The sequence below is a fragment of the Scyliorhinus torazame genome, chromosome 1, assembly GCF_047496885.1.
Source record: "Scyliorhinus torazame isolate Kashiwa2021f chromosome 1, sScyTor2.1, whole genome shotgun sequence".
Classification (NCBI taxonomy): Eukaryota; Metazoa; Chordata; class Chondrichthyes; order Carcharhiniformes; family Scyliorhinidae; genus Scyliorhinus; species Scyliorhinus torazame.
In genome coordinates this window covers 391552631-391580236 of record NC_092707.1, presented here as the reverse complement: position 1 = coordinate 391580236, position 27606 = coordinate 391552631, and the positions used below count along the sequence as shown (strand labels likewise).

Below are 27606 nucleotides of genomic sequence, written 5' to 3'. Positions count from 1 at the left end.
AAGGGAGAGAAGAAATAAGGGAACTGCCCTGTCTATAGTGTGTGGGATGTGTTTCTCAGGGATGGTTTCCCACGGATTGTATTTTCATGGATTGTATATAACAAAGTGATGGTGTGTGAATTCTTTGTGTCTGCTATTGCTTACTGGAGGCACCCGCTCTTGCAAGATCGATAATAAATACTTCTTCAGAATTTGACTAAGTGTAAATCTTTTATTAAGTGAGCGGTGTTTCTCACACCTAAGAAGAAAAACTACAAGGCTAGTGGGACAGTTGTTAACTGAATAATCAGTTACTGGACTCAATAAATCAGTCAGTTTAGTGGAGGTTCTACAGGGAGACTGAGTTTGGGAATTAATTCGTAGATTAATTCTATATCATGCACCCAAAGCTCTTGAGTTTTGATTGCATTGTCCTCACAGACAGTGACCCAGCGGGGAATCGAACCTGGGATCCTGGCGCTGTGAAGCCACAGTGCTAGCCACTTGTGCTACCATGCTGCCCAAATAGACTGGATAGACCGCACTGCGTCATCGGGTAAAGCAAAGGGTGGAGGGGTTTGCCTCCTCATCAACTCTTCTTGGTGCTCGAACGTGGCGATCCTAATCTCAAATCCCCTCTAAATCCTCCACCCCTCACTTTGAAGTTGTGTCCCCTCGTAACTGGCCCTTCAACTAAGGGGAACAGCTGCTCCCTAACCACCCTGCCCATGCCCCTCATGATCTTGTACACCTCAATCAGATCATCCCTCAGTCTTCTCTGCTCCAGAGAAAAAAATTCAAGCCTACCCAACCTCTCTTTATAACTTAAATGTTCCATCCCCAGCAACATTCTGGTGAATCTTCTCTGCACTCCCTCCAGTGTAATTACATCCTTCCTATAGTGTGGCGACCAGAATTGCACACAGTACTCCAGCTGTGGCCTCACCAAAGTTCTATACAGCTCCATCATGACCTCCCTGCTTTTGTAATCTATGCCCCGATTGATAAAAGAGAGTGTTCCTACAATCAGTCCTGGTCCACCCACGTCGATGCCACGACCAAGAAAGCACAACAGTGCCTATACTTCCTCAGAAAACTAAGGAAATTCGGCATGTCCACATGGACTCGTTACCAATTTTTACAGATGCACCATAGAAAGCATCCTATCTGGCTGCATCACAGTGGTATGGCAACTGCTCGGCCCAAGACCATAAGAAACTACAGAGCCGTGAACACAGCCCAGTCCATCATGCAAAACCGCCTTTGAATCTGTCTACACCTCCTGCTGCCTTGGAAAAGCAGGCAGCATAATTAAAGACCCCTCTCACCCGGGTTGTTGTCTCTTCCACACTCTTCCATCGGGTAGGAGATACAAAAGTCTGGGAACAGGCACTAACAGGTTCAAAAACAGCTATTACCAGACTCCTGAATAATCCTCTTATGGACTGAACTGATCTTTTCACACATCTTCGCTACTGAGTAGTACTACACTCCATAAGTTTCACCCAAAGTCGGTGTCTATGTATTTACATTGTGTATTTATGTATGTCGGGGGCTGGAATCTCCGTTCCTGCGTCTAAGTGCTGACGCCAACGGAAGATCTGTGGAGTTCCACGATGGAAAAATCGGCGCGATACCTGCACTGATTCCGCTACCGGTGAGAGGTGCCGCATGAAACACCTGTAGAACATGCGAAAAACAGTGGGAGAATCGCCAGGTCCGTACTGGATATGCGCGTACTGACAAGCTGCAGCTGCGTGCACACTTACACCCCCCCCCACACGCACCGGTCAAGCCCGAAAAGATGGCTCTGGTTGTGCTGGACTGCGTACTCGTCCACCCTGACCCCACAGCCAACCTCCCGACCACCCCTCAGTATGGCCTCAGCCCTGGCAGAAGACCCCCGGCCAGTGGCACGACTGTCGACGAAGTATGGCAATGCTGGACACTGTCCGTACAACCTCTCTTTCCGTAGCCACCATGGCAGGCTCACGACAGGCACACGTGGCCCTCACCATTGGAAACTTGGCCCATCGGAGACGGAGCATCGCGGGTGGGCCCGCTAATGAGATGCAAACGCGGTTGCGACTACACACGGCACATTGGCGCCGGTTTGGAGGGAGCGGAACATCGTGATTGGGCGCTAAACCGGCACCTGCCGCAATTTCAGCGTAGGGAGCGAATCTCCGCCCTATTTTGGCGTCAGGCAACAGAGAATCCCACCCTATGTTTTTTCATGTATGGAACGATCTGTCTGGACTACTTTTCACTGTACCTCAGTACACGTGACAATAATCAAATCCAAATCATTGAAAGCCTGTAAAGTTTGTGTCCTGGATGATCTTGGCATCAAGGAGAAACGAGGCTCAGTCAATATTGACACAGCAGTCAATTACAACTTCGCCCGCTTAGTACAGTGGGCTGAATAGCTGGCTTTTAAAGCAGACAAGGCAGGCCAGCAACAGGGGTTCAATTCCCGTACCAACCTCCCTGAACAGGCGCCGGAATATGGCGACTAGCGGCTTTTCACAGTAACTTCATTGAAGCCTACTTGTGCCAATAAGCAATTTTCATTTAATTTCATTCACCTCATGGAGGTCTTAGGAGATGTGCAAAAGCATTGCTTTCAGAGTATGACAGTCCTTGATATTGTCCAGCTTCTTCCTATATACCTTGCACAGGATTGTCCGGTCTGCCGGTTGCGTTTTCCTGGGCGGCGCACCCTCGCCGAGAGCGGGATGCTCTGGAACAGAGAGCCGCCACCTGCCAATGGGATTTCCAATTGTAGTCACACCACACCACCAGGAAACCCGCAGGCGTGGGTGCGCTGCCTGAGAATCCCGTCGGCAGAAAATCACGCTGCTTAAGTCTTGCAATCTTGCAACAAATTCCATATTGAGTTGCGGGCTGTGACTTTACAAAAGGATTACATAAAGCACCACTAGGCATTTAGGAGCAAACCAAGATTTGCATAATTAAGGAGATGGCTTCATCATGTTGAGTTGGGTTACTGGGTTATAGGGATAGGGTGGAGGTGTTGACCTTGGGTAGGGTGCTCTTTCCAAGAGCCGGTGCAGACTCGATGGGCCGAATGGCCTCCTTCTGCACTGTAAATTCTATGATAACCGCACACCTCTGGCATCATACCTTCCTTGCAGACATTTGTAATGTCACTGGATGATCCCAACATCCATAATTCAACATCACGTATGAGCAGAGTGGGAACTAAGAATGGAAAAGTGTTCAGCCTTAAATGCAGAAACAACAAGCTGCTGGGAGGCATAAAAGCCTGTGGTACTCAACAATGAATAATCTTTTTCCAAAAACTCAGCATAAAATAAACACTATTACAAAGTTCACTTTGGAGAAACATCCACAAACAACTGACATCAGTGTGACAGGAGCAGGATCATCGCTAATCTTGATGAGCCCAAATAATGTCTATCTGAGATCTAAGGGTAACATGTATAGTGACCAGCCTTCATTGTCACAGAAGGGACGAGATTCTCTGTCAGCTGACGGCGGAATCAGGGAAGGATTGGGCGGAGAATCGATTTTGACGCCAAAATCGTGGTAGGTGCCGGTTTCATGCCAAATTGCTATTCTCCAGTGCCTCGACAACGATGTCAATGCGTTCCACTCCGCACGTACAGTAAATGCATATCAATGGCGGGCCTGACCCGGTCTCCGGGGCCTCCACGACTCTCTGCCTCCACCAGGGTGAATTCCCGACGGCGAGGTTCACTCGTGCTTTTAAAAATTGTGAAACTGGCGCCGTGGCTGATGAGGAAGAGAGAGGAGTTCGGACACTGAGAGGCGCTACTGTGGACTGTCGGGCCATATACTGGCCCGGCTGGTTGGGGTGTGGGGATGGCCTGCCAGGGCCATGTGGCCGAGGTGACCCCTGATGGGATGGTGCCGGGCAGGGCCAGGGGTGCGGAGAGGAGGGGGGAGACATGAGGAGGGAATATCCGCAGTGCCAACTGGGGCCACTGCGTACACCATTAGACCTGGTTGGGCACGGGCATATGCACCATGTTTACATATCGGCCTTTCACCCCCCACAGACAAAGGATATTGGAATCCAACCAGCAATGGTGGCCTTTCTCCTAGTCGTCTCAGCCCTCGGGGATGCACTGCGATTGTATGAGCGGCAGCTGCTCGGGGAGGAGGAAGCTACAGCAGTGGAGCGCGCAGCAGTGGAACAGGAGGTAGCCAGTGAGGATGGGGAGCCAACGGCCCAACAGGCTGAGGAGGTGCATAAGAGATGCTTCATGAAGCCTCGGGTGTACCGGCAGCGCCGGTCATTCGAGGACCTGCCAGATCAGGCATGCCGCAAAGACTCCGGCTGAGCAGGGAGACAGTGTGACATATCAGCCAGATCATAGCACACCTGCCACCGCGGGGGAATGGGGGAGGACACTTGATCCCGGTGGCTATCAAGGTGATAGTCTCCCTGAGCCTCTACACCACGGAGTCCTTGCCAGCTATGAGTCGGGACCTATCTGGGATCTCACAGAGCTTGGTGCACAGGAGCATCCGTGCTGATGATCCTCTGTGAGATACCCTCAATTACAACTCGAGAGAGATGATTGGCTTTAATTAGCAGAGAACCAGACAGCTACCGAGAAGTGTGCTCACTGCACACTGCCCACTGAACATTACCTTATATATGGCTCCCTGGGGGGTGGAGCCGGAGGCGGAGTCCCCCAGGGTTCCAAACCCGGTCTTAAAGGGATCATTACATTAAAGGTGCAGTAATCATCACAGTCACCCCGTTTTAAAAGAAAACACAGAGTCCGTCGGGGGTGAAGTGGAATTACATGTCCAGTCTTTTGGGTGGTCTGATTGTCCGTGTTGACCTTCTCAGCTCCGACGGTGGTGCGGCGGACAAGGTCGTCTTCAGTGGGGGTATACCCGGCAGCACAGTGGTCTGAGCCTTTGCCCGTGTTGGAGCAGGTGGGGTTTCCGGGGTGTCTAGGGTGATTGGTGCCGGTGCCTTCAGGGGGCAGGGGCCGCTAGAGGGGGGCGCTGTCGGTGTCGGCAGCCGGTGCGGGGAGGGTCGGATCGGTAGAGGGGGGGCGTCAGTGGGAGAGCCAGCGGGTGCCAGGTCTTGCAGGGAAGCTGTGTCTTGCCTTCCGTCGAGGTGCTCGACGTAGGCGTATTGAGGGTTCGCATGCAGCAGCTGGACCCTCTTGACCAGAGGGTCTGCCTTATGGCTCCTCGCGTGCCTCCAGAGTAGAACTGGTCCCGGAGTCATCAGCCAACGTGGAAGCGAGACCTCAGAGGTGGACTTCCTGGGGAAGACAAACAAGCGATTCTGAGGGGTCTCGTTCGTGGCCGTGCAGAGGAGCGACCTAATGGAATGTAGGGCACCGGGTAGGACCTCCTGCCAGTGGGTGGTAGGGAGACCTCTTGACTGTAGGGCTAGAAGGACAGCCTTCCAAACTGTCGCGTTCTCCCTCTCCACCTGCCCGTTTCCCTCTCCACCCGCCCGGTTATAACTGGACGTTCTGCTCTAGGCAATGCCCTTGTTGAGCAGATACTGACGCAGCTCATCGCTCATGAACGATGTACCCCGGTCGCTGTGGATATAGGCGGGGAAACCGAACAGGGTGAAGATGCTGTGCAGTGCCTTGATTACGGTGGCCGAGGTCATATCGGGGCAGGGGACAGCGAATGGGAAGCGGGAGAATTTGTCGATGACAGTGAGGAAATAGATGTTGCGGTTGGTGGATGGGAGGGGTCCTTTGAAGTCCACGCTTAGTTGCTCAAAGGGCCCAGAGGCTTTCACCAGGCGAGCCTTGTCTGGTCGGTAGAAGTGCGGTTTGCACTCTGCACAGGTCTGGCAAGCCTTGGTCATGGCTTTGATCTCCTTGGTGGAGTAAGGTAGATTGCGGGACTTGATGAAATGAGCAAGCCGGGTGACCCCTGAGGGACAGAGGTCATCGTGGATGGCCCGCAGACGGTCTTTCTGCGCGTTGGCGCACGTGCCGCAGGACAGGACATCTGGGGACTCATTGAGCTTCCCCGGACGATATGTAATATCGTATGCATAGGTGGAGAGTTCGATCCTCCACCTCAAAATTTTATCATTTTTTATTTTGCCCCGTTGTGCGTTATCAAACATGAAGGCTACCGACCGTTGGTCGGTGACGAGGGCAAACCTCCTACTGGCTAGGTAGTGCCTCCAGTGCCTCACGGCCTCCACAATGGCTTGTACCTACTTCTCGATTGCAGAATGTCGAATTTCCGAGGCGGTGAGGGAAAAAAAGGCTACTGGCCTGCCTGCCTGGTTGAGGGTAGCAGCCAGGGCGACGTCTGATGCATCGCTTTCTACCTGGAAGGGGATGGTTTCGTCCACCGCGTGCATGGCGGCCTTGATGACATCGGCCTTGATACGACTGAAGTCCGACCGGGCCTCAGCCGTCAGGGGAAAAAACATGGTCTTAATGAGTGGTCGGGCTTTGTCCACATATCTGGGGACCCACTGGGCATAATAGGAAAAGAGCGCCAAGCACCATTTGAGTGCCTTGAGACTATGTGGAAGGGGAAGTTCCTTTAGGGGGCGCATGCGGTCGGGGTCTGGGCCTAGGACCCCGTTTTCCATGACGTAGCCTAGGATGGCTAGTCGGATTGTGTGGAAAACGCATTTCTCTTTGTTGTAGGTTAAATTGAGGGCCCAGGCGGTCTGGAGGAACCTTTTCAGGTTTGCGTCGTGGTCCTGCTGGTCATGGCCGCAGATGGTGACATTGTCCAAGTACGGGTATGTAGCCCGTAAGCCGTACTGGTCCATCATTTGGTCCATCGCCCTTTGAAAAACGGAGACCCCATTTGTGACGCCAAAAGGGAAACTGAGGAAGTGAAAAAGCCGACCGGCTGCTTCGAAGGCCGTGTAGGGGCGGTCCTCTGGGTGGGTAGGGAGCTGATGATAGGCGGATATTAGGTCAACTGTGGAGAATACCCGGTACTGGGCAATCTGGTTAACCATTTCTGCTATGCGGGGAAGGGGGTACGCATCGAGTTGCGTAAAACGGTTTATGGTCTGACTATCGTCCACCACCATTCATTTCTATTCCCCAGACCGTACTACCAATACTTGTGCTCTCCAGGGGCTGTTGCTAGCCTCTATGACCCCTTCTTTCAATAACTGCTGAACCTCTGACTTGATAAAAATCATATCTTGGGCACTGTACCGCCGACTCCTGGTGGCGACGGACTTACAATCGGGGGTGAGGTTCGCGAAGAGGGGGGTGGTGCAACTTTGAGTGTTGCCAGGCTGCATACTGTGAGTGGGGGCAGGGGTCCGCCGAACTTCAGTGTCAGGCTTCGGTGGCTACACTGAAAGTCCAGACTGAGCAGCAGGGGGGAGCAGAGGTGAGGGAGGATATCAAGTTTGAAACGGGCGTATTCGGTGCCCTGGATTGCGAGGTTCGCGACACAATAGCCCGTGATTTGGACCGAGTGGGACCCGGACGGAAGGGCAATAGTTTGGGAGGTGGGATAGGTGCGCAAGGAGCAGCGCCTTACCGTTTCTGGGTGAATAAAGCTCTCCGTGCTCCCGGAGTTAAAAAGGCAGGGGGTGTCGCGCCCGTTTATTTGGACCTGCATCATGGAGTTCCGTAGGTGCTTTGGCCGTGATTGATCGAGAGTGATCGCTCCCAGTTGCGGGTAGTCAGAGTCCTCAGTTGAGGCGGACTCACAAAATGGCCATCCGGAGTCACAAAATGGCCACCACCATCAGTTGCACGTGTCGGATTTTGAAGATGGCCGCCGCCAAGATGGCCACCCCATGACTCGCACGAGGCCGATGACGCGTCAGGAGGGGGCATGTCCGGCTGGCGCGGAGCCGCGTTGTGGGGCCTGTGGGCCTGGTGATGCACAATCAATACTCTTGAGACCACGAGGAGTCATATCGATTCAGCTTTAATCAGATAGAACTGTACCCAGCAGCGATATTACAGAAGTGGAGGCTGCTGGGACGGCATTGGTTCTTATACCCCGCCTCTCAGGGCGGGGCTATGTACATTACCCAATGGTAGACCCCGCGGTCTAGCCAATGGTCATTCCACTCTCAGGTACTGCAATACCTGGTATTACCACATTCACCCCGTTAAAAAAAGCGCCAGCGGGGTGATGGCCAGTGTTACTGTCGCCTTTTCATGGTAGGACCAGGTATTGCAGGTCCCGTAACGGTGAAAGTTCTTGTGTTGTTTATTTTCTTCATGGTGCTGCAATCAGACGATCGGGTGGCCTGGTCGTCCTACTGGAGCGTCTATGTTTCGGCGGCGATCCTGGTGGGGGCCCCGGCGGTTGTGACTCTGGGAACGTGGTGTCTTCCTCCCAGGCAGTTTCGTCACCCCTAGGCGGCACTGTAAGGTCGGAAAATGGGCAGGAGGAAGGGGTGCCTGTAGGGGGCGTCAGTACCTGCTCGGCTCTGTGTCGGGGTTCTGGCGGCAGTACTGACCCTCCGGTCAGGTGCGGTGGGGGGGAGGGGTGGGGGCAGTGGCTCGGGCGCAGGTGGGGCTCCGGCGGGCGCCAGGTCCCGAAGGGAGACCGTATCTTGGCGTCCGTCGGGGAACACTACGTAGGCGTACTGGGGGTTGGCATGCAGCAGGTGGACCCTCTCGACCAGCGGGTCCGACTTGTGCGCCCTCGCATGTTTCCGCAGCAGGACGGTTCCGGGTGTCGCTAGCCAGGTTGGGAGCGAGGTCCCCGAGGAGGACTTCCTGGGGAAAACAAGGAGACGTTCATGAGGTGTCTGGTTCGTGGTAGTACATAGTAGTGACCAAATGGAGTGAAGGGCCACTGGGAGGACTTCTTGCCAGCGGGAGACTGGGAGATTCCTGGACCGAAGGGCCAGCAGGACGGTCTTCCAGACCGTTCCGTTCTCCCTTTCTACCTGCCCGTTTCCCCGGGGGTTGTAGCTGGTCGTCCTGCTCGAGGCGATGCCTTTGCTAAGCAGGAACTGGCGCAGCTCGTCGCTCATAAAGGAGGACCCCCTATCACTGTGGATGTATGCGGGGAAACCGAACAGTGTAAAAATACGTTGGAGGGCCTTGATGATGGTGGTTATGGTCATGTCCGGGCAGGGGATGGCGAATGGGAACCGGGAGTACTCGTCAATCACGTTAAGGAAGTATGTGTTGCGATCGGTGGAGGGGATGGGGCCTTTGAAGTCCATGCTGAGGCGTTCAAAGGGACTGGAAGCCTTTATCGGATGCGCCCTCTCTGGTCGGTAGAAGTGCGGTTTGCACTCCGCGCAGATTCGGCAGTCCCTGGTGACTGTCCTGACCTCCTCGATGGAGTAAGGCAGGTTTCGGGACTTAACGAAATGGAAGAACCGGGTGACTCCCGGGTGACAGAGGTCCTCGTGGAGAGCTCGGAGGCGGTCTACTTGTGCGGTGGCACAAGTGCCGCTGGATAGGGCATCAGGAGGCTCGTTCAGCTTCCCGGGACGATACAAGATCTCGTAATTGTAGGTGGAGAGTTCGATCCTCCACCGCAAGATCTTGTCGTTTTTTATCTTGCCCCGCTGTGCATTATCGAACATGAAGGCCATCGACAGTTGGTCCGTGAGGAGAGTGAATCTCCTGCCGGCCAGGTAATACCTCCAGTGCCGCACAGCTTCTACTATGGCCAGGGCCTCCTTTTCGACCGAGGAGTGGCGAATTTCGGAGGCATGGAGAGTGCGGGAGAAGAAAGCCACGGGCCTGCCCGCTTGGTTGAGGGTGGCGGCTAGAGCTACGTCGGACGCGTCGCTCTCGGCCTGGAAGGGGAGGGACCCGTCGATGGCGCGCATCGTGGCTTTTGCGATGTCCGCTTTGATGCGGCAGAAGGCCTGGCGGGCCTCCGTCGACAGGGGGAAGGTTGTGGATTGGATCAGGGGTCGAGCCTTGTCGGCGTAATTAGGGACCCATTGTGCATAGTAGCTAAAGAAGCCGAGGCAGCGCTTTAGGGCCTTGGGGCAGTGAGGGAGGGGGAACTCCATGAGGGGGCGCATGCGTTCGGGGTCGGGGCCTATGACTCCATTTCGCACAACGTAGCCTAGGATGGCTAGACGGTCGGTGCTAAACACGCACTTCTCCTTATTGTAGGTCAGATTTAGGAGGTGCGCGGTCTGGAGAGATTTACGGAAGTTGGTGTCGTGGTCCTGCTGGTCATGGCCGTAGATGGTGACGTTGTCAAGATACAGGAATGTTGCGTGTAAGCCGTACCGGTCAACCATTCAGTCCATCTCACGCTGGAAGACCGAGACCCCGTTTGTGACACCGAAGGGAACCCTTAAAAAGTGGTAGAGCCGCCCATCTGCTTCGAAGGCAGTGTACTGGCGGTCGCTATTACGGAGGGGTAGCTGGTGGTAGGCAGACCTGAGATCCACCGTGGAGAAGACCTTGTATTGCGCAATCCTGTTTACCAGGTCGGCAATACGGGGGAGAGGGTACGTGTCCAGTTGCGTAAACCGGTTGATGGTCTGGCTATAGTCGATGACCATCCTATGTTTCTCCCCGGTCTTTACCACCACTACTTGAGCCCTCCAGGGGCTGTTGCTTGCTTCGATGACCCCTTCCTTCAGCAGCCTTTGGACCTCGGACTTGATGAAGGTCCAGTCCTGGGCGCTGTACCGTCTGTTCCTGGTGGCGACGGGTTTGCAATCCGGGGTGAGGTTCGCAAACAGGGAAGGCGGGTCGACCTTAAGGGTCGCGAGGCCGCAAACAGCAAGGGGGGTATAGGGCCGCCAAATTTAAAAGTAAGGCTTTGTAGGTGGCACTGGAAATCCAGTCCCAGAAGGGTGGCTGCGCAGAGATGCGGCAGCACGTATAGGCGGAAATTGCGGCATTCCCTGCCTTGGATGGTAAGGTTCGCGAGGCAGAACCCTTTTATCTGCACCGCGTGTGACCCGGAGGCCAGGGATGTCCTTTGGTGGATGGGATAGGTGACCAGAGAACAGCGCCTTACCGTGTCAGGGTGGACGAAGCTCTCCGTGCTCCCGGAGTCGATGAGGCACGACGTCACGTGGCCGTTGATGGCGATCGTCGTGGTGGCCTTCGGTAGCGTTCGGGGCCGACTCTGGTCCAGGGTAATGGAGGCCAGCTGCAGCAAGGAGTTTAGATCGGGCAGCGCATCGTCAGCCGTGTTGGGGGCTTGAGGCCCCATCCAAGGTGGCGCCGGCCATGGATCGCACATGGAGTCCGGGGACTCCGAAGATGGCGGCGGGGAGGAACAAAATGGCGGCGGGGAGGGACAAAATTGCGGCGCACACTGCTCCAGCGTGGCGGAGGCCAGCTGCAGCAAGGGGTTTTGGTCAGGCAGCGCATAGCCAGCCGTGCTGGGGGCTTGAGGCCCCATCCAAGATGGCGCCGGCCATGGATTGCACATGGAGTTCGGGGACGGAGACTCCGACGATTGGACCGGCGAGGGACAAAATGGCTGCGTGCACTCCTCCAGCATGGTTGCTGGGGGGCAGAATAGCCGTGGCTGCGACGCTGCCTGGAGGGACAAAGGCTGCGGTGCGCGTTGGGCTGGTGGGGCTGGGAAAAAGGAGTGCGGTGGGCCTTGGACGGTCAGGACTTGAAAAAACGGCTGTGGTTGCACAGCGGGTGGCTGGAAGAACGGCTGTGGGTACTCGTTGGATACCGCGGCCACCGAGCGGGCTAGGCAGACCGCGGCATAGTGGCCTTTCTTGCCGCACCCGTTGCAGGTGACGGTGTGGGCCAGGCAGCGCGCGCGCGGGTGATTCGCCTGGCCGCAGAAGAAGCAGCGTTGGCCGGCGGCGGTAGCGGGGCGCCTTGCCGCGCAGGCCTGCGGAGTTAGCGGGTAAGTCTGGGGGTTAAGCGGGTAAGTCTGGGGGGCTGCCACGGCGGGGTGCCACGCAGCCCAGGGGGGCGCAGTGCGCGTGGGGGCGTACACAAGGGCTTGTGCACCACGTCCATGGACCCAGCCAGGGCCCGGGCCTCGGTGAGGCCCAGCGTGTCTATTTTCAGTAGCCTTCGGCGAATGTCGGGGGAAACCATACCTGCCACGAAAGCGTCTCGAATTAAAAGTTTGGTGTGCTCGTTCCTCATCACTGCTGGGCAGCCGCAGTTTTGGCCCAGCACTATCAGTGCCCAGTAGAAGTCTTCGAGTGTCTCATCTGGGCTCTGCCGTCTCGTTGCCAGCAGGTGACGGGCGTAGACCTGGTTCAGTGGATGAATGTAATGTCCTTCCAGCAGTTCCATGGCTTTATCATAGTTCGCGGCCCCTTCGATCAGGGGGTAGATCGCCGGGCTGACCCACGAGCATAGGAGGTGTATCTTCTGCCTTTCCGTAGGGGTGTCGGCAGCCGTATCGAGGTAGCTCTGAAAGCATGCCAGCCAATGCTTAAAAATCGCGGCAGAGTTTTCTGCGTGAGGGCTGAGCTGAAGGCACGTCGGCTTGATGCGGAGATCCATCCTTCAAAGTACTTATCTGATTAAATTGATGCCCAATCAATACTCTTGAGACCACGAGGAGTCATATCGATTCAGCTTTAATCAGATAGAACTGTACTCAGCAGCGATGTTACAGAAGTGGAGGCTGCTGGGACGGCATCGGTTCTTATACCCCGCCTCTCAGGGCGGGGCTATGTACATTACCCAATGGTAAACCCCGCGGTCTAGCCAATGGTCATTCCTCTCTCAGGTACTGCAATACCTGGTATTACAACACCCGGGAGCGCGATTTTTGGGTCAGATGAGACTTTTTTTTTCTGGACCTTGGGCCCAGCTCAGCATACCTTTGCGAAATGCTCCTTCTTTCTGCAGTCGTTGCAGATAGCGGAGCGGGCTGGGCAACGCTGGTGTGGGTGCTGGCCTTGCCCACAGAAATAGCACGGTGTGCCCCCGTTATGAGCGGGTCGCCACACGGCGCAGGCCTGTAGCGTGGCCGAGTCTGAAGAGGATCGAGAGGGGCTCGCAATGTCCACGGAGTACATGCGGACCACTTCCAGAGAGGAGGGCCACTTCCAGAGAGGAGGCGAGCGTTCCTGTGCCTTGGAGGTCTTTTGCTCCGTCATTGAGGAGTCGCTGCCTGATGTATGTGGACCGTATACCGGACACGAAAGCATCTCGGATGTGCAAGTTCATATGGACTTCTGCCGTCACCTCCTTGTGGTCGCAGTTCCTAGCGAGCGCGGTGAGTCTTTCCACGTACTCGTCCAGCGTTTCCCCGGAGCGCTGCCGGAAGGTCGAGAGCAAATACCGGGCGTGTACCGCGTTTATTGGGCTTAACGAAGCGCTTCTGCAGGATTTCGACCGCTGCCTCGTACGTGGTGGCCTTTTCGATCGCAGAGGAGAGTCCGTGGCCCACCCGGGCATGAAGTAAGCTCAGCTTGCGAGGTCCGTTGACTGGAGTGTCTGACGATTTCAGGTAGGCCTCAAAACACCGAAGCCAGTATTTTAAAATTTCAGAGGCCTCCGGCAATCCAGCGTCCAAATTGAGTTTCTCCGGCTTTAGACAGCTGTCCAGCTTGAAGTAATCTGCTAATTAAATTGAGATATCCTCAATTACAACTCGAGAGAGATGATTGGTAATACAAAGGCTTTAATTAGCAGAGAACCAGACAGCTACCGAGAAATGTGCTCACTGCACACTGAACATTACCTTATATATGGCTCCCTGGGGGAGTGGAGCCGGAGGCGGAGTCCCCCAGGATTCCAAACCCGGTCTTAAAGGGATCATTACATTAAAGGTGCAGTAATCAATCATCACACTCCGCTTCGATTAGAATAGCTGTGTTATAACCTGCCTACTTACGATTGGCTGGGGACTAATGACTATCCCACAATCCTATGGGAGTATGAACTTCCCCAATGAGGGGGGCGGAGAAACTCCTAGTATAAATAAGCTGGCCAGTTCAGGAACTAGCAGGAAGGAAAAGGTAGCAAGGGAAGTTACTGCTACTGTTATGTGTATATTGTTATAGTAAATAAACGTTATTATTTTGTATCCTTAAAACTCGTGCTGGATTCTTCGTGGCCCTTACAAAACTGGCAACGGGGATGGGATTGTCTCGGCATCGTCCGATTCGGCAGTTTGCGCCCGGTGACCCAGTATTCGTGCGGAATTTTGCTGGTGGTGCCCAATGGGTTCCTGGTGTAATCTTTCGCCAAACGGGCCCTATATCTTACCACGTGCAAGCCCAGGGTTGTCTCCAGCGAAAACATGTAGACCACGTCCGGTCCAGAAGATCATCCCCTCAAAAGATTCCCCGCCCCCGGAGCTCAGTTCAACAGCCGCAAAGACCAGAGACAAGGGAAGGTAGTCCACAAAATCTTCCACTGGTGCCTCACTCGAAGCCTGCGCAGGTCGTTACGGGACCGAATGGAGACAGAGACGCTGACATGATGGAGGCAGCAGACTCTGACTCCGAGATGGAGACACAGGATGAATCAGAGGGGGAATCCGCGGGTCCACAGGCCGTGGATGTACAACCGCGCCGTTCATCACGGAAGCGCCGGTCTCCGTCTCGTTATACGCCGCCTGATCCAGCGCCGCGTGCAAATGGCGTCCGGCCTGCGGCCAAACGAGTTCGATGCCTTCCTTCGCCAGGGTCTTCGGTGGATTCCTTGGACTTTGGGGGGAGGGATGTTATAACCTGCCTACTTACGATTGGCTGGGGACTAATGACTATCCCACAATCCTATGGGAGTATGAACTTCCCCAATGAGGGGGGGCGGAGAAACTCCTAGTATAAATAAGCTGGCCAGTTCAGGAACCAGCAGGAAGGAGAAGGTAGCAAGGGAAGTTACTGCTACTGTTATGTATATATTGTTATAGTAAATAAACGTTATTATTTTGTATCCTTAAAACTTGTGCTGGATTCTTCGTGGCCCTTACAAAAAGCTGGGATGCAAAACCTGATTTTATTTTGCCAGATGGTAAACTTTTAGCATGTGTTTGAGTCTGTAGCTTTAGTGCAGAAACCACTTGGGTATTCTGCTTTCTGGCCTGGAATTAACAAGGGAGGTTTATGTAAGCCAGGTAACTGGGGAGTGTGGACGTAGAGTATTGGACCTACCTGTAAAACCGAGAAGGAGATGGCCTACAGCCAAGTTGGGGACAAATATTTTTGGATTTCAGGTTTTTAAAAAGTCATATCCATCCCATTCCCAACCCACCCATTTCTATTCACTTAGAATTCTCGCGTTGTTATAAGGTTATAGCAAATACTTACAACTTTAAAACTGGCTTGAAAGGTGTTTTGTAATAAACCCGAATGGGGCAACCAAATATTTTCCTGTTGTAAGCCACAGTCTAGAAGAAAAACAATTATTAAAAAGAGTTTGAACATATATTTAAATCAAGTATTTAAAAAAGTAAATATTACATTTAACATTGTCAAAATAAGAATTTCAGAGTTGGAAATCTCACCACATCATTTTCCACAGGCTCTCTTAAAGCTGACCTAAGCACAGAAAAGAAAGGTCACTATGAGGTACAGAAATGAAACCCAGTGAGATTATACCAAAGTGTGTGCACAGTGGTCTCACTTTACATAATCTCCTGCTGCAGAAACCTTTACATTGTAGGAAGGCCCAGCTTTAATTTATTTATGTACCGAGTGTTCCAATCTTCAGCTGGAGTGTAGACACTTGGTGATTTGGCCTCCACAGCCTTCTGTGGCAAAGAGTTCCACTCTTTGGATGAAGAAATTCCTCCTCATTTCAGTTTTAACTGATCGTCCCTTCAGTCTGAGGCTGTGCCCTCGGGTTCTAGATTTTCCTACTAGAGGAAACATCCTCCCCATGTCCACTCTATCAAAGCCGCTCAGTATCCCCATGTCCCTCAGTGCTGAAAAGAGGTTTGGGATTCCTTGCACTTGCTGGTGATACATAGGAGTTAAGTTCACAGACATTTATTTAGATCCAGCACTGAGAGAGAAGGTGAGGATGAACTGAACCAAGGCAGGAGAGGTGAAATGAGCTAAACAGAAGTGGAAAAAAATAAGGAAGCAAAAGAAAACAACATAGGGAGAGGATTAGACAAATGGGGAAAAGGAGAGGCAGGAACAGAGGGATGGGAGTGACTACTACTGTAAATCTTTTCACTCATGGTCAGCAGAAATTTAGGTATGTCTATTATTTAAAGTTAGAGAGCGCAATCCAACAGCCACACTGTGCCTTAAAAACAGCTCGCCGCTGTGCAGCATGGCCAATAAAAGCTGCGAGACCCTGGTCCCGGTCTACCCAGTGATGCACTATCAATTACGACGAGACGAGAGTAGAGTGTAATCGAGGCTTTATTGCGCAGAGATGTCTGTGCGGAGTCTGCACATCCTCCCCGTGTGTGCGTGGGATTACGCTGGGTGCTCCGGTTTCCTCCCACAGTCCAAAGATGTGCAGGTTAGGTGGATTGGCCATGATAAATTGCCCTTAGTGTCCAAAATTGCCCTTAATGTTGGGTGGGGTTATTGGGTTATGGGGATAGGGTGGAGGTGTTGACCTTGGGTAGGGTGCTCTTTCCAAGAACCGGTGCAGACTCGATGGGCCGAATGGCCTCCTTCTGCACTGTAAATTCTATGATAATCTATGTGTAGCCTCCCGCAGCTGGTGCCGAAATGGATGCAGCTCAGAGAGCCCACACATTTATACTCCGCCTACAGGGCGGAGCCAGCAGGCAGGGATCTACTCCCATACCTGTAGTACAGGGGCCTTACCGTAATACACCTCATATGCAGTACATACAATACAACAGTGGTGACTACCACATTCAACCAATGTTAAAAAGATTACGGCGGGGGTGGTGGAAGGCTATTTACATGTAGGCGTTTAACATTTTAGGAAAAGTTTATAAATTCAGACGATTGGGCGCCTTGATCCGTTGTTGCGAGCACTGCAGTCTCGGTGGTGATTCTGGCGTCGGTTCGGTCGTCGGTGACTCCGGGAGCGTGTCGACCTCGTCTTCATTCCCGGGTGGGACCAAGGGGAGGATGGATCGTCCTGGAGCGGGGGCTGTGGTGGGGTGTGCTGGAGGGAGGGAGGGTGGTGCCGGGGCAGGGGGTGGGGGGGGGAGGGGGTGGAAACACAGCTGCCGCCAGGTCCCTGAGGGAGACTGTGTCTTGGCGGCCGTCGGGGTACGCTACGTAGGCTGACTGCGCGTTCGCGTGAAGTAGCTGTACCCTCTCAACCAACGGGTCCGCCTAGTGGAGCCGCACGTGCTTGCGGAGAACAGGTCCTGGAGCTGCCAGCCACGTTGGGAGCGAAACCCCGGAGGTGGACTTCCTGGGGAAGGCAAAGAGACGTTCATGGGGAGTTTCATTAGTCGCAGTGCAAAGGAGCGACCGAATGGAGTGGAGGGCGTCGGGGAGGACCTCCTGCCAGCGGTAGGCTGGGAGATTTCTGGACCGTAGGGCCAGCTGGACAGCTTTCCAGACGGTCCCATTCTCCCACTCCACCTGCCCGTTTCCCCGGGGGTTGTGGCTGGTTGTCCTGCTTGAGGCAATGCCCCTGCTGAGCAGGTACTGACGCAGCTCCTCGCTCATAAATGAGGATCCCCGGTCGCTGTGGACGCAGGCGGGGAAACCGAACAGAGCAAAGATGGTGTTGAGGGCTTTAATGATGGTGGCAGACTTCATATCGGGGCATTGGACTGCGAAGGGGAATCTGGAATATTCATCGACCACGTTAAGAAAGTACGTGTTTTGGTCGGTGGAGGGGAGGGGCCCTTTGAAATCCACGCTGAGGCGTTCAAAGGGGCGGGAGGCCTTCACCAGGTGCGCTCGGTCTGGCCGGTAGCAGTGCGGTTTGCACTCCGCACAGACCTGGTAGTCTCTAGTGATAGCCCTGACTTCCTCGATGGAGTAGGGCAGATTGCGGGCCTTTATGAAGTGATAAAAATGGGTGACCCCTGAGTGACAGAGATCGTCATGCAGGGTCCGGAGTCGGTCCACTTATGCGCTGGCACATGTACCTCGGGATAGGGCATCGGGTGTGTCATGCAAGAGTGCCTTTAAGAAATAGATGTGTAAGCAATGTACCTTTAAGAAAGCAGTGATGTCAGAGAGTGGGTGGAGCTCAGCTCAGTTCAGCCATTTTGCAGTTTGGTTTTGCAGGTTTTTAGTTTCAGTTTAAAAAGCAGTGTGTGTGTGTCTGTGTATTTCCAGAGAGCTGCAAGTTTTGAAAAGAGCTGGGTGTGTGTCTGTGTGTGTCCAGAGAGTTTGCAGGAAGAAAGCAAGGTGCTGGAGCTGAAGTCAACCAAGCTAATATGTCTCTGCCATTCTACAGAAAATATATATATCCTTTAACCTGATGTGATACTGTTTAAAGGTGTTAAGTCTCTTGGAAGTTTGAAGGAACATTTTAAGGAATTATTTACTGTTGTAATATTTTCTGAGTTATCTTTGAAGTAAGGGGTGTTAAGAGATCCAATGTTTATTTAAGATGTTAAGTTGAGTTCATGGAATAAACAGTGTTTTGTGTTTAAAAACCCACGTGTCCATAATTGAAATACCACACCAAGGAAACAAGCCGTGTGCTAGGAAAAGCAACAAATACATTAAAGGGAGAGGTTGGCTGTACTCCATGATACATTTTGGGGTTCTGAAAACGCCTCATCCATAATAATTGGGAGCTCGAGGGGGATAAGTCTATCTATTGGATTGGCTTTTGTGAACTTAAAGACAGTGAAGGATTGTTGTTTTTCCGGTCTGGTATTTTAGTTTAAGTGGTGAGAGTGTTGTGAACAATGGCTCTTTCAGAGGCTCAGTAGTTTTTGGGGGTGGAGAATATCACACGTAGTACGTTGCGGACAGAAACAAAAAGCAGACTGTTAGATTTGGCAAGAACATTGCAGTTAACATTACCTGACAAAATGCGAAAAGATGAGGCAATTATGGTGGTGGTTAAGCATTTAAAGTTGCCTGAGATAGAGTTTGACTCATTGGAAATGGCAAAAATTCAGTTGCAAATTAAACAAATGGAACATGAGAACGAATTAAAGTGGCTGGAATACGAGAGTGAGAGAGAGGAAAAAGAAAGAGAAAGAGAGAGAGAGGAAAAAGAAAAGGAGAGAGAAGAAGGGAGAAAAGAAAGAATAGCCCTAGCAGAACAAAAAGAAAAAGAAAGGGAGATACAGATCAGGGAAAAAGATAAAGAGAGGGAGTTTGAACTTCAGAAAATGGCCATGAAACATGACAATCAGTTAAAATTGGCAGACGTAAAGGGAAACGTACAGTTGGAGGATAGTGATGAGGATAGTGAGAAAGAGCGTCATAGTCGAAGGCTTGGTGGGAATCTATTTTAATATGTCCAAGCATTGCCAAGGTTTGACGAGAAGGAAGTGGAAGCCTTTTTCATTTCATTTGAGAAGGTAGCTAAACAAATGAAATGGCCACAGGACATGTGGGTATTACTGATTCAAACAAAGCTGGTAGGTCGGGCTAGTGAAGTGTTTGCATCATTACCGGAGGAGGTATCTGGAACATATGAGGAGGTGAAGAAATCCATCTTAAGTGCACATGAGCTAGAGCCTGAAGCTTACAGACAAAGGTTTAAAAATTTAAGGAAAGAATTTGGTCAAACATACATGGAGTTTGAAAGGCTTACTTTTGGAGGAGTTTAAAATTTTAATTCCTGATGTAGTGAGAACTCATGTGGAAGAACAGAGGGTTAAAACTGCGAGATTAGCAGCGGAAATGGCAGATGATTATGAATTAGTTCATAAATCAAAGATTGGTTTCCGACATCAGTTTCAGCCGGTGAGGGATAGAAACTGGGGGCATGAGAAATACTCAAGTGGTAAAGGTAAAGGTGATCTGATGAGAGATAATAAAGAGAGTGTACCTCAGATTAAAAAAGAAATCCAGGAGGCTGGAAAAGAAATGAAAAGTTTCAAATGTTTTCACTGTAATAAACTAGGCCATGAAAAGTCACAGCGTTGGTGGTTGAAGAAAAGCACTGGGAAGGCTGATGTGGTAAAACAGGATAAGACAGTGGGATTTGTTACAGTGGTAAAGGAAAGTCCAAGGGAAGCGAAGGAGGTGCAAATGATTGTGCAGCCTGTTCAAGAAGTAATTGTTAAGAAGGTGCCAGATGTCTTTAAAGAATTTACTTGTGTGGGTAAAGTGTAATCATGTGTATCAGGAGGAGCAGGTAAATAAGTCACAATTTTAAGAGATACAGGGGCTAGTCAATCTTTAATGGTAAGAGATGAGGAATTATGTAGTTTGGGAAGAATGTTGCCAGAAAAGGTGGTGACATGTGGAATTCAGGGTGAGAGGAGTAGTGTTCCATTATATAAGGTAAGGTTGGAAAGTCCAGTGAAGAGTGGTGAAGTGGTAGTAGGAGTAATAGATAAACTATCTTGTCCAGAAATACAATTTATCTTGGGTAATGATATAGCTGGATCGTAGGTGGGAGTGATTCCTACTGTGGTTGATAAGCCATTGGAAAATCAGACAACTGAAGGGTTGAAGGACGAATATCCTGGGAATTTTCCAGATTGTGTAGTAACAAGGTCGCAAAGTCACAGGGTAAGACAAGAGGAGAAATCAAAGAGTAAAGATGAAGTTGAAGTGCAATTATCAGAAACGATTTTTGGTCAGGTGGTTGAAAAAGAACAAGAACAGGTGGAGGATGAGGCGGATATTTTTAGTTCAGGAAAATTGGCCGAGTTACAATAGAAAGATGTAGAAATAAAACGGATATATCAGAAAGCATATACGGAAGAGGAATCTGAGAGTATACCAGAGTGTTATTACTGTAAAAGTGATGTCTTGATGCGAAAATGGAGACCTGTACATATGCAGGCGGATGAAAAGTGGGCAGAAGTTCATCAAGTAGTATTGCCAGTAGGGTATAGAAAGGAGGTGTTGCGAGTTGTACATGAGGTACCAGTGGGAGGTCATTTGGGAATAAGGAAAACTCAACCTAAAATCCAGAAACATATTTATTGGCCGGACTACATAAAGATGTAGTTAAATTTTGTCAATCATGTCACACATGTCAAGTGATAATGAAACCACAAGCAGTGATAAAACCAGCACCCTTAATACCCATTCCAGCATTTGAGGAGCCTTTTATGAGGGTCCTAATTGATTGTGTAGGACCGCTTCCTAAAACAAAAAGTGGGAATCAATTTCTTTTGACTATAATGGATGTATCTACTAGGTTTCCAGAGGCCATTCCAGTACATAATATTGCAGCTAAAAGGATTATGGAGGAATTACTTAAATTCTTTACTAGATATGGACTACCCACAGAAATTCAATTGGATCAAGGATCAAATTTTACTTCAAAGTTATGCAAAGAAGTTATGGATAGCTTAGGAATAAAACAATTTAAATCAACTGCGTACCATCCAGAATCGCAGGGAGCGTTAGAAAGGTGGCATCAGACATTAAAGACAATGTTGAGGGCGTATTGTCAAGATTATCCAGAGGATTGGGATAAAGGAATCCCATTCGTATTGTTTGCAATTAGGGATGCACCAAATTTAGTCCTTTTGAACTAATTGTTGGTCATGAGGTAAGAGGACCATTTAAATTGATTAAGGAAAAATTGGTGGGTGAGAAATCGAAAATTGCACTATTGGATTGTGTGTCAAATTTTAGGGAACGATTAAATAGAGCAGCTGAATTGGCTAGACAACATTTGAAAGTTGCACAAAATGTGATGAAACAGGTAGCGGACAAGAAATCCAAAGTTCGTAGTTTTGCCAGTGGGGATAAAATTTTAGTGTTGTTACCAGTGGTAGGGGAGCCTTTAAAAGCTAGGTTTTGTGGACCGTATCAGATTGAAAGGAAATTAAGTGAGGTGAATTATGTGGTAAAAACACCAGATAGAAGGAAAACTCACCGAGTGTGTCATGTGAATATGCTTAAAAGGTACTGTGAAAGGGAAGGAGAGAAAAAGGAGGTTTTAATGATTCTAACTCAAAGTGACGAACCAAATCCAGATGACTGTGAATTTGACATACCTCAAATTAAACTGGAAAATGAGGATGTTTTTAAAAATTGGGATGAATTGTTAAGTTACCTTACAGAGGAAAAACAGATTGACCTGAAAGAGTTATTGATATCACATGGGCAAATTTGTAGAGATAAATTGAGAAGTACTAAAATGGCTATACATGATGTAGATGTGGGCAATGCTTTTCCTATCAAACAACATCCATATAGACTTAATCATTTAAAATTGGCTCAGGTTAACAGAGAGATTGAGAGTATGCTTAAAAATGGCATAATTGAAGTGGGTTGCAGCCAATGGAGCTCACCCATTGTGATGGTACCTAAACCAGATGGTACCCAACGGTTGTGCGTGGACTATGGAAAGGTGAATGCAGTTATAAGAACGGACTCTTACTGATATCCTCAAGATAAAGGGAAATAATGCGTTTTCTTGGCATGAGTGGATTTGACCGAACATTTGTGCAAGAGTTTTGTAGCGTGATTGCTCCATAGATTATCATAGATTATCATAGAATTTACAGTGCAGAAGGAGGCCATTCGGCCCATCGAGTCTGCACCGGCTCTTGGAAAGAGCACCCTACCCAAGGTCAACACCTCCACCCTATCCCCATAACCCAGTAACCCCACCCAACACTAAGGGCAATTTTGGACACAAAGGGCAATTGCAGTTCCAAGAACGGACTCTTATCCTATCCCACGTTTGAAGGATTGCATTCAGAAAGTGGAACAATCTGTTTTTATTTCCAACTTCCAGACGTGGAAAGAACATTTAAAACATCGCATGGAGTTCTTCGATCGACCTCAGGAGGCGGGTTTGGTGATGAAACTAGCCGAAAGTGAATTTGGAGAAGCCCGAATCACTTTCCTTGAGGAGTTTCCGATACCCTCAAGACGAAGGGAAATAATGCGATTTTGTAGCATGAGTGGATTTGATCGAACATTTGTGCTAAAGTTTTGTGGCGTGATTACTCCACTGATGGACTTGCTAAAGAAACTTTGAAAATTTCAAGGGACAGCGGACTTTCAACAGGCATTTGACTGCCTGCAAGCTGTGATCACCAATGCTCCTGTATTGGAGAATTGCAAGTGGCTCTGTGGTCAGATTGAAGTAAAGTATCTGATTCTAAAGAGAAATGCCGAGGAGTAGAGGAATGGATGAATCGTGCAGAGACTTTGTTCAAAGAGACTGTCAATCGAGAAGGATTTTGGTTGGAGGAAGAAGAACAAAGAAAAATGGACTATATTGTTATACCTGTTTGCATGTGTTGTTTTGTTAAAGAACGAAAAGGTATATTTACTGTATACTGTATACTGTATACATTTCTTAGTGGATGGTGCAAAAGTGAAAAATGAAACCATCTTGAAGTTGATGGTTTATTTTTTTTGTCTTGGGGGGAGGTGTCATGTGAGAGTACCTTTAAGACATGGATGTTTAAGCAATGTACCTTTAAGAAAACAGTGAGTCAGAGAGTGGGTGGAGCTGAGGTCAGGTCACCCATTTTGCAGTTTGGTTTTGCAGTTTGAAAAGTGCCTGGCTGGTTTTGCTGAGAGCAGTTTAAAAGTGCAGAGCTGTTTTGCTGTGAGCTGCTTAAAAGGGAACGCCAGTTTGAGACATCAACTTGAGAAGTTCTGGTTTGCTGTGATCTGCTTGAAGGGAGAAAGCCAGTTTGAAAAAGCAGCTTGGGTGTGTCTGTGTGTTTCCAGGAGCTGCAGGAAGAAAGCAAGGTGGTGGAGCTGAAGTCAACCAAGCATATATATCTCTGCCATAAAACAGAAAATATATATTAACTGTGACTTGTGTGTTACTGTTTTGAAGGTTTAAAGCCTTTTGGATGTTTGAAGGGACATTTTGAGGGATTATTTAGTGGTGTATTATTTTCAGGGTTATCTTTGAAGTCAGGGGTGTTAAGGGATCCAATGTTTATTTAAAAGGTTAAGTTGAGTTCATAGAATAAACAGTGTTTTGTGTTTAAAAACCACGTGTCCATAATCGTAATCCCACACCTGGGGAACAAGCTGCGAGCTCAGAAAAGCAACAAATCCATTAAAGGGAGAGGTTGGTTGAACTCCATGATACATTTTGGGGTTCTGAAAATGCCTCGCCCATAACAGGGGAAACCGAACAGAACGAAGATGGTGTTGAGGGCTTTGATGACGTTGGCAGACGTCATATCGGAGCATGGGATGGCGAAGGGGAATCTGGAATATTCGTCGACCACATTGAGAAAATACGTGTTGTGGTCGGTGGAGGGGAGGGGTCCTTTGAAGTCCACGCTGAGGCGTTCAAAGGGGTGGGATGCCTTCACAGGCGCCCGGTCAGGCCGGTAGAAGTGCGGTTTACACTCTGCGCAGACCTGGCAGTCTCTGGTGACAGCCCTGACTTCCTCGATGGAGTTGGGCAGATTGCGGGCCTTAATGAAATGATAAAAGCGGGTGACCCTGGTTGACAGAGATCGTCGTGCATGGTCTGGAGTCGGTCCACTTGTGCGCTGGCACATGTACCTCGGGACAGGGCATCGGGGGACTCGTTGAGCTTACCGGGACGATACAAAATCTCATAATTAAAGGTGGAGAGCTCGGTCCTCCACCACAAGATCTTGTAATTTTTGATCTTACCCCGCTGTGTGTTGTTAAACATTTTTTTTTAATTTAGAGTACCCAATTCACTTTTTCCAATTAAGGGGCAATTTAGCGTAGCCAATCCACCTAGTGTGCACATCTCTGGGTTTGGGGGCGAAACCCACGCAAACACAGGGAGAATGTGCAAACTCCACACGGACAGTGACCCAGAGCCGAGATCCAACCTGGGACCTCGGCGCCGTGAGGCAGCAGGGCTAACCCACTGTGCCACCGTGCTGCCCTGTGTGTTGTTAAACATGATGGCAACCGACCGTTGGTCTGTGAAGAGAGTGAATCTCCTGCTGGCCAGGTAATGCCTCCAGTGCCGCACTGCTTCAACGATAGCTTGGGCCTCCATTTCGACGGAGGTGTGCCGGATTCCGGAGGCATGGAGGGTGCGGGAAAAGAATGCCACGGGCCTGCCTACCTGGTTGAGGGTGGCGGCCAGAGCAACGTCTGATGCGTCGCTCTCGACTTGGAAGGGGAGCGTCTCATCGACCGTGTGCATCGCGGCCTTGGCGATGTCGGCCTTGATACGGTCGAAGGCCTGGTGAGCCTCGGCCGTCAGGGGGAAATGTTGGAGTGGATGAGTGGGCGGGCCTTGTCCGCATAGTTAGGGACCCACTGAGCGTAGTATGAGAAGAACCCCAGGCATCGTTTGAGGGCCTTGGGGCAGTGCGGAAGGGGGAGTTCCATGAGGGGGCGCATGCGGTCGGGGTCGGGCCCTAGGACTCCGTTTTGAACTACATAGCCGAGGATGGCTAATCGGTTCGTGTTGAACACGCACTTCTCCTTGTTGTAGGTTAGGTTGAGGAGTTTGGCGGTGGGAGGAATTTGGAAAGGTTAGCGTCGTGGTCACAGATGGTGATGTTATCCAGGTACAGGAAGGTGGCCCGCAGACGCTACCGGTCAATCATTCAGTCCATCTCCCGTTGGAAGACCGAGACCCTGTTAGTGATGCCAAAGGGAACCCGAAGGAAGTGATAAAGGCGGCCGTCCGCTTCAAACGCGGTGTAGGGGCGGTCCGCCTTGCGAATGGGGAGCTGGTGGTAGGCAGATTTCAGGTCCACTGTCGAGAAGACCCGGTACTGTGCAATCTGATTGACCATATCAGATATGCGTGGGAGGGGGTACGCGCCGAGCTGCGTGTACCGATTGATGGTCTGACTGGAGTCAACGACCATCCTGTTTTTCTCCCCAGTTTTCACAACTACCACTTGGGCTCTCCAGGGCTGTTGCTGGCCTCGATGATGCCTTCCCGCAGCAGCCGCTGGACCTCAGACCTGATGAAGGTCCTGTCCTGGGCGCTGTACCGTCTGCTCCTAGTGGCGACGGGTTTTCCAATCCGAGGTGAGGTTTGCAAATAGAGAAAGCGGGTCGAATTTAAGGGTCGTGAGACCGCAGACAGTAAGGGGTGGTAGGGGCCCGCCAAATTTCAAGGTTAGGCTGTGGAGGTTGCACTGAAAGTCCAAGCCGAGTAGCATTGCAGCGGAGAGGTTGGGGAGGACGTAGAGCCGGAAGCCGCTGAACTCTACGCCCTGGATGGTGAGGGTGGCGGTGCAGTACTCCTGGTTTGCCACGGAGTGGGATCCGGAGTCCAGGGAGATTTTTTGGTTCATGGGGTGTACCGCGAGGGAGCAGCGCCTTACTGTATCGGGGTGGATGAAGCTCTCAATGTTCCCGGTGTCCTGAAGGCAGGATGTCTCGTGCCTGTCGACCTTTATTGTCATCGACGCGGTTGTGAGGTTGGGGCTGGTCGATCGGGATGGAGGCGAGACGCGGCTGGTCGGCGGCGGTTGCAGGCAATGAGCGGCCCGATGAGGTGCCCGACGAGCAGGGGTCCTGAGGCGGGGAAGATGGCGGCGCCCACGGGCTGCACGTGTCCTGAGGCAGGCAAGATGGCGGCGCCCACGGGCCGCACGTGGTCTGAGGCGAGGAAGATGGCGGCGCCCACGGGTTGGCTGAGGGCGGTCGCTGGTGGGGTCCACGATGGGGTGTTCGCTGGCAGGGTCCACGTAGCCCAGGAGGGGTGTGCCGTGCGGTCGGGGGCATACGCCTGTACATTGCGTGAGGCGACTGTGAGGGAGATTGCTAGTTTCTTGGTCGCTGCGAGGTCAAGGGTAGCCCCTTCTAAGAGTCGCTGGCGGATGTAAGCTGACCCTATCCCCGTAACAAACGCGTCTCTAATTAAAAGTTCAGAATGTTCAACGGCCGAAACGGCCTGGCAATCGCAGCCCTTGCCAGGGCGTGCAGGGCACGCCAGAAACCTTCCACTGACTCACCGGGGAGTTGATGCCGCGTGGACAGAAGGTGCCTGACGTAGATTTTGTTGGTCTGCTGAGCGTAGTTCTCCTTCAGTAGCGCAATGGCCTCAGCGTAGGTAGGCGCGTCCCAGATGAGGGGAAAGATATCGGAGCTCAGGCGCGTGTAGAGGATCTGGAGCTTCTGTGCCTCTGAGGGTGGTTCTGTCGCAGATCCGATGTATGCTAGCTAGCCAATGTGCGAAGGCCGACTTGGCGTTGTCTGCTTGAGGGTGCAGCTGCAGGTGATCAGGCTTGATGCAGAGATCCATCGTTATAAAATCTCTGCGTAATAAATTGATGCACTATCAATTACGATGAGACGAGAGTAGAGTGTAATCCAGGCTTTATTACGCAGAGATGTGTAGCCTCCCACAGCTGCTGCCAAAATGGCTGCAGCTCGGAGAGCCCACACATTTATACTCCGCCTACTGGGTGGAGCCAGCAGGCAAGGATCTACTCCCATACCTGTAGTACAGGGGCCTTACCGTAATACACCTCATATGCGGTACATACAATACAACAGTGGTGACTACCACACCCGGCTCGCAACACCTCACGAGATCTAATGCGATCTCACGAGATGTTGCGATGTAACTCCACCCATTGTGGGTGGGATCACCTTTTAGCGAGTCTGCATATTGTAGCTGCACAGCTAGTCTCACTCTAGTATGCAGATTCCTGAGGTGCCCGAGGCGTGGGTTCTAATGCCAAGCTTGCATTTTTTGCGCAGCTGCAATTGGGCCGGGGGTGCCCCTGCGCGTGTGTTGGGGGGGGGGGGAC

General features: G+C 51.2%; 1 protein-coding gene across 1 annotated transcript in view; it reads right to left on the bottom strand.

Moving 5' to 3' along the window:
• LOC140422212 (cation channel sperm-associated auxiliary subunit epsilon-like) overlaps positions 1-27606 on the bottom strand; it is a 289036-nt gene that overhangs the window by 90674 nt on the left and 170756 nt on the right. The window contains exons 13-14 of the mRNA XM_072507255.1: positions 15370-15403; positions 15173-15252 (exon numbers count right to left, since the gene is read on the bottom strand). Coding sequence (XP_072363356.1) covers positions 15173-15252; positions 15370-15403 — 114 coding nt within the window. The remainder of the gene's footprint in view (positions 1-15172; positions 15253-15369; positions 15404-27606) is intronic.